The sequence below is a fragment of the Papaver somniferum genome, chromosome 10, assembly GCF_003573695.1.
Source record: "Papaver somniferum cultivar HN1 chromosome 10, ASM357369v1, whole genome shotgun sequence".
Lineage (NCBI taxonomy): Eukaryota > Viridiplantae > Streptophyta > Magnoliopsida > Ranunculales > Papaveraceae > Papaver > Papaver somniferum.
Window position 1 is genome coordinate 20,491,716 of NC_039367.1, and position 21,498 is coordinate 20,513,213.

Sequence of the window (21,498 nt, forward strand, 5' to 3'; positions counted from 1 at the left end):
ACCAAAAGAGAACAACAACATATAAATCAGTAAACATTAGTTAGTGTCGACTGACATCAGTCCGTCGTTAGTGTACCGTACCCAACAGACGATACGATCGAGCCCCTCATGTATTCTCAAGCGTTTTACCGAAACAAATCACTGTTACAAGATGATCTATACAATATCATCCATCCCACAGCCATTCATTTAAAAATGGTCGACGACATCACACATCCAACGGACGAATTCTTGTATATCGTGCAAAATCAACCTGTCTCGTGCAGCAAAACACGCGACGGGTAAACTGGCGTAGGGTCGTGTGAATATAAATTTTAGGGCATACGGCTGTCATTTCCGATAAAGTTCACCATCCGCACGCGTACGGCACGTGACGACGCGTTACTCCTACTTAAGTCGATCGATAACCGTAGATCTTACTCATTTTTAGCTGTCCTGATTGCTGACTTTTCAGTCAGTGTGTAGTGTGGACTCAGTTACACCCCTTTTCTCTGAAAGTCCAGCTCATCATTCTTTAAAGAATGATTTCATCACCACTTCCCTCTTTTCAATGCCATTCATTTATTACCAAAAAAACAGAAAAACTTTTCTTCATTACTCATCATATAACAAACTCTTTACACTGAAAATCTAATTTTTTCTGATGATCATCACCACATTTTCATTCCTGTACCACTAAAACAGTACTACTAGGCTACTTCCATGATGAAAAACTTGATTTTCTTAGTCTTTACTCTAGTTCTTGTTCTACTTCCAGGTACTTCATTGAGTCAATTGAGTCCATCAGAAAACAGAATTCTACATCAAATCCAGAAAGTTTTAGAGTATCCGCCATCACTTGATACATTTACAAACTGGACTGATTTCTGTACCTTACCCTCAACAGACACTCTCACAATCACTTGTTCAGGGAACCATGTAACTCAATTATCCATTGTTGGAAACAGAACTAGAACTTCTTCTTCTGAATCTTCTTCTTCTCTGTCAACTGGATTCTCGATTGATTCATTTTTCACTGTTCTTACTAAGCTCTCCAGTTTGAAGGTTTTATCATTAGTATCTGTGGGACTATGGGGTCCATTGCCGCCGAAGATTAGTCGGTTTAAGTCGCTTGAAGTGTTGAATTTGAGTTCTAATTATATTACCGGAGATATTCCGGGGAGTGTTTCCAGGTTGCAGAATCTTAAGAGTCTTGTTCTGGCTGATAATTTGTTCAATGGATCTGTTCCGGATCTTAAACCGTTGAGAGTTTTAGAAGAGTTGGATTTGAGTAGGAATGATTTAGGATTTCAATTTCCTTCTGTGAGTAACAAGGTTGTGAGCATTTCATTGAGGAACAACTCGTTTAGATCTTTGATTCCTGCTGAACTCAAAGGATTTGATCAGTTGAAGAAATTTGATGTCTCGTTTAACCATTTTATTGGGAGAATCCCACCTTATTTGGTTTCATTACAATCAATTGAGTACTTCAATGTGGCTGGGAATCAACTGACGGGCACTTTTCCGGCTGATGTTTCCTGCGGCGGTAAACTCGAGTTTGTTGATCTTTCGCATAATTTGTTGAGTGGGAAGTTGCCATTATGCATTGAATCTAATTCGACGAGTCGAGTTGTTTTGTATTCATGGAATTGTCTGTCTGATGGGAATTTGAAGTTTCAGAATCCAAATTCTTTTTGCCATGAAGAAGCATTAGCTGTTAAGCCTCCACTTAGGGTCCAGGAGAAAGCATCAGGTAAAATCGGGCTCGTGCTTGGTATTATCGGCGGCGCCATCGGAGCCATGGCGATTCTAGGAATGTTAGTATTCATCATTATTCGGAGAAAAGGAAGAGAGGCGACAGAACACAATATATATGAAAAGGCAGATGTTAGAAAAGACTCCTCTCTCAGGCTCTCACCCCAACTCCTCACTGATGCAAGTAAGACTCTTTTTCGTGTGGTGATTATAATTAATTGGATTTATAAATGCATTTGTTGGTCTTTTAATTTTGTGTGTCCTTTGTTGTTGATTGTTTCTTGTTTGTGTAGTAGTCATTGACTTAACATGAATTTGTTGATAGGGCATGTATCTCCAGCAATGAGAGTGGGTGCACTTGGGCTCCCAGAGTATCATGTTTTCGATTTCGATGAAGTTGAGGAAGCAACAAATAACTTCGACCCGGCAAATTTGATGGGAGAAGGATCTCAGGGTCAGGTATGGAAGTTAACAAATGTCTTTACTCAAATTTCTATACTTCAGAATGAAATCTGAACAAAAATTTATAATTGATGTGGGTTTAGTTCATAGTTTTTATGGGTTTATTGTGCTCAGTTATTCTTCAACATTAAACCAATGCTATTGCAAATTCTATTTTCAGCTGTACAAGGGTAGGCTAAGAGAAGGTTCGGTGGTCGTAGTGAGATGTTTGAGATTAATGCAAGGACATTCGTCTCAGAGCTTATTAAGACACATGGAAGTGATATCAAAGCTTAGGTATCCGCATTTGGTTAGCCTTCTTGGACATTGTGTGATTAATCATCAAGAATACTCTAATGGCGCTACTACAATCTTCCTTATCTTTGAATTTGTTTCAAATGGGACACTACGCAGTCATCTTACTGGTAAAAAGACTTTAAACGCAGTCATCTTCCTTACCTGTTCAGGGAACGAGACATTGCAGTTTATCACACTCTATAACTCTTGCTTCTGGTTGCTTTTGCAGATTGGAGGAAGAAAGAAGCTATGAAATGGTCTCAGAGAGTGGCGGTTACTGTCGGTGTGGCAAGGGGAATACAGTTCTTACATACTGGAGTTACACCGGGTATTTTTGGAAACAATCTGAAAATAGAGAACATATTATTGGACGAAAATCTCACAGCAAAGATCAGTACATATTTTCTGCCCATACCTTTTGTTGTAAGTCCAAAATTAGTTTATTCCATTTTGAGTTTAAAATTTTAATCTCAGACATTCTTTAAGGTTACCTGTTTTTGGTTGCACCCTTGATTAATAATATTTGCTTCTTGAATCTTGTAGGTAGGCTCAGAAAGCCCTTTCAAAGGTCTAGAATCATCGGAGCGCCTTGATGGGTATGTTCATTCTATCCGTATAACTCCATTACAAGTAATCCTACGCCCAAATTGTGATATATGAATTCATGGGTTTGTGAACAACGGTTTTTGTATTCCTCTATTGCAGAGCTGTAGATGGCGAGAAGGACGATGTTTATCGGCTGGGTGTTATTTTAATGGAAGTTATCACCGGTAAATCGTCCACTTCCCAGGATGAAGTGGAAGCCCAGAGACTTCAGGTACATTCTTAACTTTTTTTCTCGCTTTAAGCATACCGAATAATTATATGAGTAACGTTGGAGAGCCAGATGGTATGTTTCACATTACAGTCGTTTGAACTAAATTTTGTGTTCTGACTTTAATTATACCAGTTGGAAGATGCCTTGACAACCGCCTCATCTCAACTACTACTAAGAGAAGTGGCTGATCCTTCACTTCGCGGTACCTATTCTTTTGGGTCTTTGAAAACAACAGTTGAGATCACAGTAAAGTGTCTGTCAAAAGATCCTAGCCAGCGACCATCAATAGAAGATGTATTATGGCATTTGCAATATTCAGTTCAAGTTCAAGAAGGATGGATGACGAGTGGTGATCTGTCCATGTCACAATCACACGGCTTGAGCTAACTCTTCCTGGTTGGAGAATTCGTAAATGGCTTGTACATCTATAACCTTAAATCTGAATTATTATTATGTTTCTTAATTATGTTTTTTGAACCTTCGTTATAGCCAAAGTGAAAATCTTGATGGCCAAGATAAAAAGAACAAGGCTCAGCCAAAACTAACTATGACTGCCTAGGAAGCTGCTGCTCTAAATTTAAATAGCAATAGAAATTTCTAAATAACTTACCCTATAGGTAGAAAGATGAAGAACAAAGTAGAAACTAGTTGATCTAAAAGATGGTGATGCTCAAGCTGCTCTCAACTATTTTAGAGGCATGCATAAAGAAAACCTAGCATTTTCTTACAAAGTGCAAGTTGATAGAAATAACCAAGCTTGTAATTTGTTTTGGCAGATGCTAAATCAAAACTATATTTCGGGTTTTTTGGTGAAGTTATCTGTATCAATACAACATTTCGGACCAATAAGTATGGTGTAACCTTGTGCTTTGTTTGTGAGCCTCGATTACAATCGGATGTCTATTTTATTGTAACCTGTTACAGGGGCGTAAGGAATTATCAGAGGGCTGAACCATGATAATAATGTCTGTTTAGTTGGTTAGGTGGTGTCCAAATGGTATTTTAAATTGTCTAGATTACTCTCCCCATTTTTTAACCTATATCAAAGCTAAATTGAAAATCTATTTTCTTTCTTCTTCTCTTCTCCTCCTCCCATCAACCGTAACCTCCATTAAAACTTAAAATTTCATCCCCTTCGATTAATCGGCAATTCGAAAATTAATCAAGTGTAGACTTATATGAGGTATGTTTTGAAAAACCGAGTTAGGGTTTAATTTATTTAGTTCGATTTAAGTTTAATTTCTATCAAAACTTAGGGTTTTAGATGAAAATTCAAATTTCTGGGTTTATGTGAGTTACGGTTGATTTTAACTCAATTACGAACCGTAACTGGAGATTTTGATGTTGTTACAGTTGGTAATAGTTCAATTACCAACCGTATGTTCTTATATCTGAGAATTTTCTTCAGTTACGTTTTTTTTTTCAACCGTAAGTGAACTTACGGTGGATGTCGATACCAGAATTACCAACCGTAAATAGCCCTGGAACCCATAGTTCAAAAAGGTAACCAATTACGGTTCATTTCGAATTTTCGAGATGAACCGTAAATACTGTTACGGTTGGTAACCATTTTAGTTTACGAACCGTAACTAAGTTACGATTCGTCTCGAGAATTTGGTTACCAACCACAACTGGTTTTATGATTGGGTTTTTCCCAAATTTAACCAGTTATGATTGGTAGTTTATCTTTTATGAACCGTAACTAAGATTTACGGTTAGTTACGAACAAAAAGAGTTGGTAAATCATTTATGTGGGTGTTTCCCACATTTCATGACAAGTAAGGCTTTTGTAATAGCCTTACTTGTTAAATTAGGGGAAAACCCACATTAATCATTCATGTGAGCTTTTGAATTAATCATTTATGTGGGCTGTTGAATAATTTTTGAATGTCATTCCATTTTTTTCTGACCAGACACAACAGATAATGCCAAACACACATCACCAATTATCTCTACGGCACATATATACAAATGCCGCTAAAAATCTTGTTCAATGATTGTCTGCGATAAACATGTGCAAGATGCTTGACCGCATTTTGATATATATGCCATAAATACATAAACGGTGATGCGTGTTTTGTATTACTCCTTGTGTGGCATGGTTAATTGAAAATAGGCTCTTTGGATGTTTTCCCGACACTGCACTAAAATAACTATTCAAAATCCCGCACATATGATTCATTGGTTTGGTCGATGGGTACGTTTTTCCCAAATAAAACAGACATCCCATGGTATTAGACTATTAGTACCACCAATCCATAGAGGCAAACATCACATAAAATACTAAGCACTAACCTTTATTAAAGCAGAACCGAGATGAACAACAACAGCTTCCACGGGCACTCATTCATATAATGATCCAAAAGATGGTGATGCTCAAGCTGCTCGATGTTTGTTTTGCTTGTAATAGCCTTACTGATGAAATTAATGAATCATTTATTTATGTAGGCTTTTGAACCACTTTTTTTTTCATTTTTTTTTGGTAATATATACTCCCTCCGTTTATTTTTAATAGATCAGTTTTATTTTTAACGAAATTTAAGGAAATTAAGAGAACTAATCATTGAAAGTGGTCCTCATGACACTTGTCAATAAAAGAAGTGAAGTGAAATGGTCCCCATAACACTTGTTAGCAAAAGAAGTAAAGTGAAGTGGTTCACATGACACTTGTCGTCCAAAGAAGTTAAGAGAAAAGTGGTCCCAAAAAATTAAAATAATATTTGACTTTCCCAATTAGGAAACTGGTATATTTTTTTGAAATTTTTATTTATAGAAACTAGCCTATTAAAAAAAAACGAAGGGAGTATTTTATAAACACATAAACTAGATGAACCTTACAACACGAGAGAAGGCTCTCCTCGTAACATCACTAGCCAAAGACCATTTTTAGTGCAATGTTAGGAAAAGAAAAAAACATCCAAAGACCATTTTTTAGACCAGACACGAGCAGTTTGCAATTCCAAATCGGCAAGTACCTCCCTTGTGTCTTTATGGATTTGATAAAGAGTCATACGCTAACCACTAGCAATCAGAGTATTCCCTCAAAAAAGGCATGAATACGGAGTACTTGTCTGTATATGGCATCTTATTTTTCATATAGATTAAGATGTCTCTGTCTCTCTATTATGTCAAGGAAAAGAAATATCACCTGAACGTGGATTTCTTTGAAGATTGTTTTCTTTATTGAATAAGAAATTGAAAAAACTAATTCATATGCAGAGGGTTTTGTAAACTCTTGAATAAATCCTAGTTGATATGCAGGGAGTTTTGTAGAAAAAAAAAACGTATAAAGTAAAAATATTTTTCGTGAGGAGAAAAAGGAAAGTGTATAAACACCTTAACCAAAACGATTTTTAAATTTTTTGGCACGACGTATAAAGGAGAAATAAAGGACCGCATACTTTAGTTATACCAGTTGGAACTCGAAGATGCCTTGACAAACGCCTCGTCTCAACTACTACTGAGAGCATCTCCAATGGATTTTTTTATTTTATTTTGATACTAAAAGAATTTATTGATTAACCGTGTAGGTGTGAATAATCCACAGATCCAGGTGGAGCAATCCTAGGTAGTAGGGCATCGACAACAGATGAAGTGTGAAGCACTAAATCATCCTACCCGGCCTTGGCACGAGAAAAAAGATACCAAGGAAACCCGTGAAGACAATACGTGTAAACATCAGAAGTGACTGAAGATATAGCCATCGAGTACAAGAGCAATAAATGCACTGACGAAATAGTTGAGAAGATAAGGAGAATCTGGTCAAAGTAAGACTCGGCTAAAAACATCAAGGGCGACATCGTCTATACTCATTAAGTAATCTACATAGGATGGATGGACATCGGGAGAAGACATCACTAGGTTCGGCCCTACATCTTGGATGAGACATCACCAGCCGCCCGAGAAGGACATCAAGAAAGATATACCGCGACACACACTGTAACTTGGGTGTATCATCATTTGTAGCTATAAATAGAGAGCTATGTAGAGAGCTAGAGGGAAAGTAATCAGTGAGGGAAGAGTGAATACCAAGAGCTTGTAGAGAGAAAAGAGAGCTTGCTAGTGATTCATATCCCTTGTAACCTTGAAATTGAGTAATAAGATCATCCTTTCACCCCCGTGGACGTAGGTAATCATACCGAACCACGTATATCTTGTGTTCTTGTGCATCCCTTACTTGTTCACTTCATTGTGTGCGTGTTTACGTTTCTTGGATGTAGAAGTAGGGTTTTCCGCATCTACAAACTGAAAATTTTACATTTATCTTCCTCTACTAGAGTAGAGATATAAACTGGAAAATTTCCTGTTAAATGAAAAATAGCAGACTGTTCTCTAGCTTGTTTTGTTATGCTATGAGCTGCATTATTACATAGTTTATGTATAGACTTACAAAACCAAAAATTACTACAATTAAACTTGTTTTTTATAAATTGAATTTTATTCTGATTGAACCAATGAACCTGCAGTTCATTCCCAGCTATGGAGTTCACCACTGATTCACAGTCCATTTCGAAAATTACTTTAGTTGCTCTAAGATCCTCCATGCAATCAACAGCTACCTCCAATACCTTGCACTCAAAGTACTCAACCCCATATTCTTCTTCCACCTCTTCATTGCATCATATTCCTTTCACTCCTAAGCAGTTCCCTGCAACATCACGAATTATCAGTCATATACTTCTTTTTTTAGTTTCAGAGATATAAGAACCATCTAAATCAAATTTCAAAAACTCCTTATATGGAGGTAACCAGATTTTTGTTTGCAATATATTGGTGACAGGATTATTATGAGCATTAGGAAGATGAGAACATTGTGTATACAAATGATTTATTCTAGCAATGGTAGTCTGCATACTAGGATTTTTTTTCTGAAATATAACTGAACTTCGCTCTTTCTAAATATGCGAGATCACACACATAAACCTGCAAATTTAATTTCCTTCATTCACACACCAAGCAGAAGTATTAGTATATGTAGAATAAAACCAATTTATAATCCAGTTCTCAAAATCAGCAAATTCGTACTTGATTGCATCAATGTTAATGTTCATAACAAACCAAATGGCTCTAACAAAACTGTATTCCATAAACACATGATTCATTGTTTCCTCATTGATCCTACAAAAACAACACTGAGATTCAATGTCTGTTTGTATTTAGAGATGGTAGTTCTAACTGGTACAATTCTCTTAATACATTTCCAGACAATATCTGCACTCTTTGTGGATATTTAAATTTCCACAATTTTTTCCAGACATCCCTTGCGATGTTACTATTAGCAACAATTGAATTAACTTCCCTTGTGCATATAGTATTATAAGAACTTTTCACAGAAAATTTACCTTTTCTGTCTGGCTTCTAGATCATTAAATCTTCCCTGGTAATTGGAATTCTCATACTCAAAATTAAAGTTGCACAGTCAGGAGAAAAATAGTATTTACCACATCAATATTCCATTGTCTAGTGCCTGCTAAGAACAATTCACAATCCAGAGAATAATTTGCATAGCTAGATGAACCTATTACAGGAACATGTGGGATATTCAATCCTATAACCTAACAATCTAGCCAGATGTTAACTTTAGTCCACTTCTAACTAGCAGCATTGTGTTTTGTTGCACAATTTCCAGATCAGGGTAAATACTTCTCCATAACCAAGAGCATTTATCCTTAAGCTTATCTAAATGAAGAAAATTTCCATTCCTAGAATATTTAGCTTTAAGGACTTTATAGCAAAGGGAGTTATCATCATTACAAGCTTTCCAAGCTACTTTAGTGAAAAAGCAGTGTTAAAATTTTAAAGATTTCTAAAACCTACGCCACCTAAAACTTTAGGAATTTGAAGTTTATCCCATCCTATAAAGTAGATGCCTTTAGAGTTACCTTCCTCTCCCCACCAAAACTTTCTTTGAATGGAGTCTAATTGGTTTATGATTTTCTTAGGAATTCTAAAAAAACCCCATCTGATGAGTAGGTAGAGTATTTAGAACATGCTTTACCATAGTGGATCTAGCAGCATAGTTCATACTTTTTCCTTTCCAAGGAATCAATCTAGAATTAAAACTCTGCAAAATGGGTTTCAAAGCTTTAGATTTGTCTCCCCCTCCAATGGATTGTGATGTGTTTCCTACGTGGGTAGTGTAGGAAAACATCCTTAGAGCTTCTCCAACGGTAAATAAATGTGTTTCATATGTGGCAACATTTTTAAGACATCTTCTAGGTATAAATCCTAAATATTCGGGAAAAAATAATTTTATCTCCAACCCATAAAGTTTAATATATTTCTTTTACTTATTTGTAGGTATATAATTAGTTAGAAATATTTTCATTTTTATTTTTCATTGATTTTTAGTAATAAAAGTGTGAAGACATCCTCTAAGTGAATGTCTAAAACTAGAGGTTCACTTAGAGGATGTCTAACTTTTTTTTGCCACATCATCCATAAATCAATGAGTCGGAGATGATTTTTTATAAATATTGTTGTGTATCCTATGTGGATTAAGATTTTTATCTTCACACGTACACATTCCACTGGAGAAGCTCTTATAAAATGTGAAATCCAAAATTCTCTACATTATAGGAATTTGAGAGAGATTATCTCCAACCGGTAGACGTTAAGATTACTAATAAAATCTACTTGTATTTATCTAATTGGTTAAACTGCTTTTTTCGTTACATATATTTTTTTTTCGGTTGATTTAACTTCAATTTGATTGGTTAAAACTTTTGACTAGATTTATCACATCCTCTACAAGAACCTCTAAAACTAGAAGATGGGCTAGAGGATGTCTAAGAGCTTCTCCAATGGTGAATGTGAATATTTCATGTGTGGCATCATTTATAGGACATCCTTTGAGCATTAAATCCTAAATATTAGGAAAAATAAAGTTTTATCTCCAACTGATAAGTGCATAATTCATATGATTTTTAGTGTTAATTCCATGCTTGTTTTAGTTAGATTTCTTGCATATTATCCTTGTATTACTCTTGTTTTCTATTTTATTTGTTTCTTTAGGTGAATCATTCAAAGTCAATGGAAAAGGGATGCAAAAGAGGTATAAAGTGGAGTTCTCAAATATCCAAGTGTCTAAAGTCGAAAGAAGTGGAAAAAGTGAGACAAAAAGGAGCAAAGAAGGTTGAAAACATAAGAAGGACTAGAATACCAAGTTCTACTCATCCAAATTCGGGATTTCTTATCACCATCTTGAAGAGAATTCAATTACGAAGAGAACGGCGAAATAATGAGGTAATTCCAAGTTCTGACGAAGAAGTTAGGCCAAAACAGTTGAGATGAAAAATGGAAATCTACAGCACCACTTTCGGCGTTGCTAAAGCAATAGCGAAAGTAACCATATTTCGGGGAGAGATGATGTATTTTAGACCCCCATTTTCGGAATTGCTAAAGCAATACTGAAAGTAGACATATTTCGGGTAGAAAAGGTGTATTTCGACCTCAACTTTCGGCATTGCTTTGGGGTATTCGACAATGCCGACTAAGACAAGCCTATTGGGTCCCTTTTGACGTATTTTGACTTCCAAATCAAGGAAACTTGGTCCCGGATGGATTCTAATACCCACATCTCTTTAAAACTATATAATCGGACCTTCTAAACATTTATAGGGCATCTTTAATCTTTTATCAAGCCATTGGAGAGGAGAACTCAAGAGAAGAAAAGCTAGGGTTTGGAGCTATTTCCATCACAGTAACTATTTCTTTACCATTTTATCATATGAAACTCATGGGTTTTGTTAGTACCATGAGTAGATAAACTTCTTAGTGATTTGGGATGAATTCTAAGTTATAGACATGATTTGAGTTATTATATAGATCTATTTTGAAGTTCTTCACATGATTATTGATTGTTTATACTAATTAGCATATTTATGATTGATTGATAGATTGTTTAGGTGGCCAACTGAATTAATTTGTTGATTCAATCAAATGCTAGTATTGAGTTAGGAGATAAGTAATAGTTGAATAATTCATACAAAAGTAGAGAACACAAGACCTTGCAGAGGGATTCTGTGTAGCGATTGTGTGTATAAACAACACTAGAAAGTGGACCTTTAGCTAAGAGTCTAACTACTAGGATCAATCTACAATTCATAAAAGATAAACATTTGAAAGAATTACACCTTGAGTGAGATACTACTAGGTGGTTTAGACGAATAGAATCTGGTATTGGAGAGGATCCGTACTCAGTGATATAAGGAATTTAGGGGATATCATTGAGCTAGCTGTTATTCCATGGTTGGTAATAATTTGTGATTAATTGTATTAATGGATGAATATAATAACTTGATGACGGTTTAGTAACGAAGAAGGATTCCTTGATCATTTTTCTCTCAATTGCTTGCAATCTTAATTACTTTTCATCATATTTCTCTCAATTGCTTGCAATCTTAATTACTTTTCAATTGCTTTATTTACTTTGTTTACAATCTAAAACAAAAAAAACCCATTTGCGACCTTTTTGACAACTTAACTCCCTGCTCTTCGTGCGAATGATCCTTGCTTCCATTATATTACTAGTTAATTGTGTGGAAATAAGTGATTTAATTTGATTGCACTCACGACACGCATCAAATTTTGACGCCGCTGCCAGGGAGCAGTAGGTAGCTTTAGTTGTTTATTTTACTTTTAACTTTATTTTCTAGATTTTTGTTTTAGGTACTTAATCCCTGGCACCGAAAGATTGGGATTACCTGCGGTGTGGAATTCAAACTCGCAAGGGAACGGTACTAAAAGCACGTCAGCATTTGCAACAAGAACCCTCCACAGAAGAGATGGTTAATAAAGACGACGAGAGAGATCCTCCACCACCTCCACCTCTGGAGAGGAAGTTAGGAGAGTTGACATCTCCATGCTTAGATTCGCAACCACTGTGCATTATAATCACTAACCCAGTGGAGCTGAAATCGAATCTACTTCATCATATACCAAAGTTCAAGGGACATCTAGGTGAAAATCCAAATCGACACCTTTAACAGTTCCAAAACACAATGACAAGTCTGAGGCATGCAACTGCAGACAGAGATATGGCTATGCTACAAGCCTTCCCGTTCTCATTGACAGGCTTAGCAGAAGAATGGTTGTATTGTCTTCCTCCAGGGAGTGTTATAACATGGACTGAGATGAAAAAGTTATTTTTGGAGAAATATTTTCCTGCTTCCAAAGAGGCACCCGTTCGTAAGGAGATTAGTGGCATTCTACAGATGTATGGGGAGTCTCTATATGAATATTGGGAGAGGTATAATAAGTTGTTGGCAATCTTCCCACACCATAACATATCCTCAATACTTATCATTCAATACTTATACGAAGGATTACTTTCAGAACAGAGGAATTTGATTGATGCGGCTGCCAGCGGTTCACTTATTGAGAAGACAATCTCGCAGGAAACCAGTTTGATTGAGAGTATGGCTTCCAATGCTCAAAAATTCTACACCAGAAATAACTCTAATGTCAGAAGAGTTAGCGAGATGGGAGAGTCTGCACAGTCAGAGCACCGGATGAAAAACATAGAGAAGGTAGTACAACGAATGGCAGCAGTGATTATTCCTACTTATGAATAAGAGTCTGAACAGGTGAATGTTGTGTTCCCTAATCAGAGGCCAAGTTATGATCCCTACTCTAATACTTATAATCCAGGTTGGAAAGATCACCCAAATTTCAGTTATGCAAATCAGCAAGCTGCAGCTCCTAATCCATATGGGCGACAAAGTGGTTTTCAACAACCACAGTCCCGACCACAACCTCCACCTCAGCCTCAACAACAGACTCGAAATTCTAGTTTAGAGGAGATGATGAAAATGATGATGCAAAAGCAAGATGCAAATGCTCGGCGTCAAGATACAATCCTGCAGAAACAAGATACGTCTATAAAGGGCTTGCAACTTCAAATTGGACAGTTGGCTACAGACATGAATGAAATAAAGGCACATAAGTCGAAAAAGTTGCCATCATAAACTTTTGTGAATCCAAGAGAGAATGTAAATGCAGTGCTTTTGAGGAGTGGGAAGCAAAAAAAAAGAGCCAAAGCAACAAGAAAGGGTTCGTGAGGATTTAGAAAAGGAAGTAGAGGTACAAACCGTTCCAAAGGAAAATCCAAACTCAACTGGGCAACCTAAGGACACAGTTCCTACTTTTACCACACCACCTCCTTTTCCTAGTCGTTTTGCCAAGTCAAAGAAGCAAGCTCTAGACAAGGAGATTATGGATATTTTCAGCAAGGTGCACATCAATATTCCATTTATTGAGGCCATCAGAATGGTACCCAGGTATGCCAAAGTTCTGAAGGATTTGTGTACACGAAATGAGAGGTTGGTTTCTAACGAGATCACTCAGGTGGGAGAAAGTGCTTCAGCTATGTTGCTAAAGATGATGCCTGCAAAGTGTAAAGATCCTGGTGGTTTTACAGTGCCAATTACTATTGGTGACAAACGATTTGAGCGTGCTTTGCTGGATTTGGGAGCTTCCATAAGCGTGATGTCATCCTATATTTATGATTCTTTGAATCTTGGACCTTTAAATGAGACAGTGATTATCATTCAATTAGCTAATAAGTATAACATATATCCTAAGGGACTCGTAGAAGACGTGTTGGTGCAAGTGAATGAACTAATGTTTCTGGTTGATTTCTTTGTTGTGGATATGCAGAATGGGAACAATTGTTCGTCTATTTCATTACTTCTTCGGAGACCATTTGTGAAGACTTCTAAGACAAAGATTGATTGTGATACTGGGACGCTAGCTATGGAGTTTGACAAAGAGGTTATACGCTTCAATATTTTTGAAGCTATGCGTTATCCAAGTGATATCCATTCCGCATTTTCTGTTGATGTTATTGGTTCGTTAGCACAACAGATGTTTGATTTGAACAACAAAGATGAACTTGAATCTATGCTACAAAATAACATTGATTTGGACATCCATGGCATTCCTAACTTGGAAGTTGATATTCTCAAGGATGTTATTGAGACATGTGGTGCTTTAACGGCATCACAAGAAGTTAAAACAGGTAATATTTCATATATCTCTTTACCAGTAACTGATGAAGTTCCTTTACCTTCTGTTGTGCAGGCACCTAAATTAGAGTTGAAACCTCTACCAGATCACTTAAAATACGGTTACTTGGGTGATGGGAAAGAGCTTCCACTCATTATTGCAAATAATCTCACAGCAATACAAGAAGAACGCCTCCTTAGGGTTATGAAAGAGCACAAAACGGCTATTGGTTGGACAATTGCTGACATCAAAGGCATTAGTCCAGCCATGTGCATGCTTAGAATCTTAATGGAAGATGATGTAAAGCCAGTACGTGATGCTCAGCGTAGGATTAAACCCCAATGATGGAGGTCGTAAAGAAATAGATCCTCAAATTACGAAGTGTGGGGGTGATTTACCCAATTTCTGACAGCAAATGGGTTAGTCCGGTGCAAGTGGTTCCTAAGAAATCAGGTGTCACTGTTTTTAGAAATCAAGATGATGAACTCATTCCTACAAGAGTTCAAACAGGATAGCGAGTGTACATAGACTACAGAAAGCTCAATTCGGCTACCCGTAAGGATCACTTTTCTTTGCCTTTCATTGATCAGATGTTAGAGAGGTTAGCGGTATATTCAAATTATTGCTTTTTGGATGGTTATTCGGGATACAATCGAATTGTTATTGCACCGGAGGATCAATAAAATAATACTTTTACTTGTCCTTTCGGTACATTTGCATATAAAAGAATGCCATTTGGTCTTTGCAATGCGCCTGCCACTTTTCAGAGATGTATGGTTAGTATATTTTCTGATTACGTGGAAAACATCATTGAGGTATTTATGGACGACTTTAGTGTTTATGGCGATTCATTTTATATTTTTTAAATAATCTTGAACTTGTGCTTAAAAGATGCATAGGCACTAATTTGGTTTTAAACTGGGAGAAATGTCATTTTATGGTAAACCATGGAATTATACTTGGTCACATCGTGTCCTCTCAAGGGATTGAAGTAGATAAGGCAAAGATAGACTTGATTAGGAACTTACAATACCCCACTTCGGTGAGAGAAATTCGCTCGTTTCTTGGTCATGCAGGTTTTTATAGGTGGTTTATCAAAGATTTCTCCAAAATCTCAATGCCGATGTGCAAATTGTTGCAAAAGGAGGTTGCCTTTAACTGAGACCATGAGTGCAAGGATGCCTTTAATAAATTGAAAGAATGTTGACTACTACACCAATTATTAACTCACCTGACTGGAGTTTTCCCTTCGAGTTAATGTGTGATGCAAGTGATTATGCAGACAGAGCTGTTTTGGGTGAGAAAGTAGATAAGAGGTCACATGTGATTTATTATGCATAAAGGACCCTAAACGATGCTCAAATCAACTATCCTACTACTGAGAAAGAGTTGTTGGCTATAGTATTTGCATTAGAAAAATTCAGAGTGTATTTGGTGGGTACTAATGTGATTGTATATTCTGATCATGCAGCACTACGGTACCTATTAAAAAAGAAGGAGGCTAAGCCAAGACTCATACGTTGGATTCTTTTATTACAAGAATTCAATATGGAAATAAGAGATAATAAAGGTGTTGAGGATACAATTTCTGATCATCTTAGTAGACTTGTTGTCTCCAAAGAAGAACTTCCCTTACAGGATCGTTTTCCAGACGAACAACTTTTCTCGATTGAAGAATCAATACCTTGGTATGCTTATATAGTGAACTACTTGGTTACAAGGCAAGTACCTAGTACAATGTCTACTTTTCAAACGCTAAATCTTAAGAAAATAGCCAAACAATATGTGTGGGACGAGCCCTACTTGTGGAAATATGGTGCTGATCAAATTATCCGCAGGTGCGTACCAAACTCTGAATTTCAGTCAATTCTATCTTTTTGTCATTCTTATGCTTGTGGTGGTCACTTTGGTGCAAAACATACCGCTCTCAAATTCCTTGAGAGTGGCTTTTATTGGCCTACCCTATTTGAGGATGCATATGCTTTTTGTAAATCTTGTGACAGATGTCAACGAACGGGCAATCTCGGTGCTCGAAATCAAATGCCACTCAATCCTATTCTCACTGTCGAGATTTTTGATGTGTGTGGCATTCATTTTATGGGTCATTTTGTTAATTCGAATGGAAAATTTTATATACTTCTTGTTGTGGATTATGTTTCTAAATGGGTGGAAGCTAAAGCCACCCCTACTAATAATTCTCAAGTTGTTTGTGAGTTTTTGAAGGAATATATTTTCTCTATACATGGTACACCAAAAATGGTTATCAGTGATGGAGGATCGCACTTCAAGAAATACTTCCATGCTCCTTAAGAAGTACAATATTACACACAAGATTGGTACGCTGTATCACCCACAAACTAGTGGGCACGCTAAAATTTCAAATCGTGAGATTAAGTTCATCCTTGAGAAAACCGTTAACACTACACGGAAGGTGGAGCTATAGACTCAAAGATGCACTTTGGGCGTATAGAACGGCATACAAGACACTAATTGGTATGTCTCCATATCGATTGGTTTATGGAAAAGCTTTTCATCTCCTAGTTGAACTTGAGCATAAGGCATTATGGGCGGTAAAGATGTGCAAGATGGAGTATGACAAATCGGGAAAACATAGGCAACTACAAATTAATGAGCTAGAGGAGATACGTAATGATGCTTACGAGAGTTCTCGTATATACAAGCAGAAGACTAAGCTTTTCCATGACAAAATGATTTCTCGGAAGAATTTTGTTGTGGGACAGAATGTTCTTTTATTTCATTCTCGTCTTAAGCTATTTCCTGGTAAGCTAAGGTCCAGATGGATTGGACCATATGTTGTTACTAATGTTTATTCTCATGGTGCAGTTGATATCGCTAGTCTTATAGATGGGACTACTTATAAGGTCAACGTCCATAGATTGAAGCCATACTACAAAAACATCGCGTATGTGAATTTGGATGAGATAGAGCTTCAAGATTTACTTACTCTAGAGGAGTAGTAAGGAGAATGCCAAGTCGGGCTGAGGACGTAAAACTAAACACTAAATGGGAGGCAACCCATCGGTTTTGTATCTCTATCTTTTGTATTTTATTTTTCTTAGCTTTTCATATCATATTCTGATTTCCCACCTTGAATTTACTTATGATGATTCAATTACATTGAGGACAATGTAAAGTTTAAGTGTGGGGGAGTATTTTGCATATAGAGTATTTAGTTCTTTTTGAGTTTTCAAAAAAAAAATTGCATAAAAACCTCCAACTTGTAGAGATTTTAGAGTCACTAGCATACTTCTAGGTATGTTTACATAGAGAATTCTGACCGACATAACTGAACTTGGAAGTGTTAGGGAACTACGTTCGGATTTCTTACGAATTGGAGTGTTAAATAATGGATTTAATCATGCCGGTGATGCAAATGAGGTGCAGGGAGAAATGCATTATTAAAGTTGTTGATCAATCATTAGTGGGGACTACCCATTTTCATATCAACCGATGCACCAGACCAGATTTCTTTATAAATGACTAAAGAGCTTTCTTTTGAGTGTGTGTCACTGTATGTTAATTCAGGGTAGAATGGTGAGATACCCAACCTACCAACAATAGAATCACTACTCTTTGATCTCTTGAGTGCTAATTTTGTCAATCATGAGGGTGACGTCTATAGACGAAAACCACCTTGTTGTAGTTTGGTTTGCAGTTAGCACCATTCTCTTTCTCGCCAATAACAAATCCATAGAAACACAATCATCATCAACAAGTGGAGCGACATCAAAATCTACAAGAAAAGTTGAAGACGCTTGAGGTTTACAAGCAACAATTCAAGGAAGAGCAAACAAAAATTCATATCCAAGTAAAAGCAACATACAATGAGCGGATTTTTATGTACATGTTGAAGACTTACATATAAAGAGCGGAATTCCTTATCTAAGTATGAAGACTTATTACAAGAGCGAAGAAAATCAAAATATGAGAGCTATTGAAGTTTATGATACAAAGACATTACAAGCTGTGAAGATCAAAGTGGTAACGTACTTCTCTCATGGCCATGTTAATTTTATTTCATATTTATTGTTTTAGTTGCAATTTTTTCACAAAAAAAAAAAAAAATACAAAGAGATTTGCATTTAGGTTGTTATTTCATCAATAAGGCCATGTGGAAGAAAAATATACAGAGAAGTTTCAACAAACAAGAAAATTGAGGAAAAGGGATTACAAATTGTCAAAGTTTTACGAAGTTCAAGAGTTTATCATCAACGGTTGAAGACCGAAGACCAAGAAGATGAAGAAGACGAGTCGAAGGAAGGAAGACGTTTCTATTGGATGCTGTGAGAGTGGTGCATTCGTCATTTCCGATCAGATGTGAAGGTGGTAAGTACTCCCATCCTTGCTATAGTGGTAGATTTCCTTTCTTAGAGATCATCAGAAAAATATCTTTATTTTCCACGATTTTGTGGAGTCTCCATAAATAATTCGGAAGGTTTCCTTCCTACTATTCAACGAGTATAGGATTCTCTCTTCATTCCTACCTGCACACATGTGAGACCCATAAAAAATTTGTCCTATTGAGTGCAATTATCATAAAATCCTTCTAAGTGAGGCAGAAGTCGAGGAGAAATGCTTATTGATCGCTCTCAAACACACATTCTCTCATTATGGTGTGGTTATTTCTCACTCAAGATTTAATAATGAATATGTTCTTTGGTATTTCTAACTTCTTATTACTAGCATGCAGAAACCCTATGTACTCATAGATCTTTGGATGCTTGGGAAGCTGGAATGCTTTGAAGTTGGAGTAGGTTTGTGTGTATATCTCTCATAAGCCCTCACGAGATTATAACTCGTCCACTAGGGACACCTAGGGGTTTAAAGGCTTGCCGTACATGCTAAGTGTAACCGTATCCTCGACGACATGGAGTTGTTGTACTTTAGGTAATTTTCTCGAGGACTGGCAAAAGCTAAGTGTGGGGTAATTTGATAAGTGCATAATTTACATGATTTTAGTGTTAATTCCATGCTTGTTTTAGTTAGATTTCTTGCATATTATCCTTGTATTACTCTTGTTTTCCATTTTATTTGTTTCTTTAGGTGAATCATTCAAAGTCAATGGAAAAGGGATGCAAAAGAGCTATAAAGTGAAGTTCTCAAAGATCCAAGTGTCTAAAGCCGAAAGAAGTGGAAAAAGTGCGACGAAAAGGAGCAAAGAAGGTCGAAAACATAAGAAGGACTAGAATACCAAGTTCTGCTCATACAAATTCGGAATTTCTTATCACCATCTTGAAGATAATTCAATTATGAAGATAACGGCGAAAGAATGAAGTCATCCCGAGTTCGGACGAAGAAATTACGGCCAAAACAGTTGAGATGAAAAATGGCAATCTACAACACCACTTTCGGCGTTGCTAAAGCAATACCGAAAGTAACCATATTTCGGGCAGAGATGATGTATTTTAGACCCCCACTTTCGAAAAATGCAAAAGCAATACCGAAAGTAGACGTATTTCGGGCAGAAAAGGTGTATTTTCGACCTCAACTTTCGGCATTGCTTTGGGGTATTCGACAATGCCGACTGAGACAAGCCTATTGGGTCCATTTTGACATATTTTGACTTCCAAATCAAGGAAACTTGGTCCCTGATGGATTCTAATACCTAAATCTCTTTAAAACTATATAAGAGGACCTTCTAAACATTGATAGGGCATCTTTAATCTTTTATCAAGCCATTGGAGAGGAGAACTCAAGAGAATAAAAGCTAGGGTTTTTAGCTATTTCCATCATCGTAACTATTTCTTTACCATTTTATCATATGAAACTCATGGGTTTTGTTAGTACCATGAGTATCTAAACTTCTTAGTGATATGGGATGAATTATAAGTTCTAGACATGATTTGAGTTATTATATAAATCTATTTTGAAGTTCTTCACATGATTATTGATTGTTTATACTAATTAGAATATTTATAATTGATTGATTGTTTAGGTGGCCAACTGAATTAATTTGTTGATTCAATCAAATGCTAGTATTGAGTTAGGAGATAAGTAATAGTTGAATAATTCATACAGAAGTAGAGAACACAAGACCTTGCAGAGGGATTCTGTGTAGCGATTGTGTGTATAAACAACACTAGAAAGTGGACCTTGAGCTAAGAGTCTAACTACTAGGATCAATTTATAATTCACAAAAGATAAAGCATTTGTAAGAATTACACCTTGAGTGATCTACTACTAGGTGGCTTAGACGAATAGAATCTGGTATTGGATAGCTTCTGTACTCAGTGATATAAGGAATTTAGGGGATAGTACTGAGCTAGATGTTATTCCACGGTTGGTAATAATTTCTGATTAATTTTACTAATGGATGAATATAATAACTTGATGACGGTTTAGTAACGAACAAAGATTCCCTGATCATATTTCTCTCAATTGCTTGCAATCTTAATTAATTTTCAATTTCTTTATTTACTTTGTTTACAATCTAAAACAAAACCCCCTCATTTGTGACCTTTTTGACAACTAAACTCCCTGCTCTTCGTGGGAACGATCCTTGATTCCATACATTACCAGTTAATTGTGTGGAAATAAGTGATTTAATTTGATTGCACTCACGACACGCATCACCAACCCATAAAATTTTCTGTTATTTGTTTACTTATTTGTAGACATATAATTGGTTAAAATACTTTCTATTTTTATTTTTCAATGAATTTTATTAATAAAAGTGTGACTAGGATGGGAAGATATCCTCTAAGTGAATGTCTAAAACTAGAGGTTCACCTAGAGGATGTCTAACTCTTTTTTTTGCCACATCATCTTCACATCAACGGGTTGGAGATTATTTTTTATAAATATTGTTGTACATACGTGGAATATGACTTTTTCCTTCACATACATTCCATTGGATAGGCTTTAAATAACTAACTCACCACGTCATCCTAACATCCTACATTCCTACTTTACATCTCCGTTGGGAGGTTTTTTCTACAAAAATTGTGTAAATCCTAGGTGGTCTAAAATTTAGGAAGTTAGAAACCTCCCGTTGGAGATGCTCTAAGAGAAGTGGTTGATCCTTCACTTCGCGGTACCTATTCTTTTGGGTCATTAAAAACAACAGTCGAGATCAAAGTGAACTGTCTGTCTAAAGATCCTAGTCAACGACCATCAATATAAGATGTGTTAGGTAAGTTTGTAACCTCAATTTTGAAATATTCTCTCTCCTCTCTCTCACT

The 21,498-nt window shown here is 36.3% G+C and overlaps 1 protein-coding gene across 1 annotated transcript; it reads left to right on the forward strand.

Moving 5' to 3' along the window:
- The first annotated feature begins 464 nt into the window (after nt 1-464).
- On the forward strand, nt 465-3,811 carry LOC113318358 (probable LRR receptor-like serine/threonine-protein kinase At1g14390). Its single transcript, XM_026566507.1, has 7 exons — nt 465-1,918; nt 2,060-2,193; nt 2,357-2,600; nt 2,702-2,895; nt 3,016-3,068; nt 3,178-3,289; nt 3,422-3,811. The coding sequence occupies exons 1-7, from the start codon at nt 703-705 to the stop codon at nt 3,674-3,676; spliced, it is 2,208 nt and encodes a 735-aa protein (XP_026422292.1). The 5' UTR covers nt 465-702; the 3' UTR covers nt 3,677-3,811.
- Nucleotides 3,812-21,498: the final 17,687 nt, after the last annotated feature.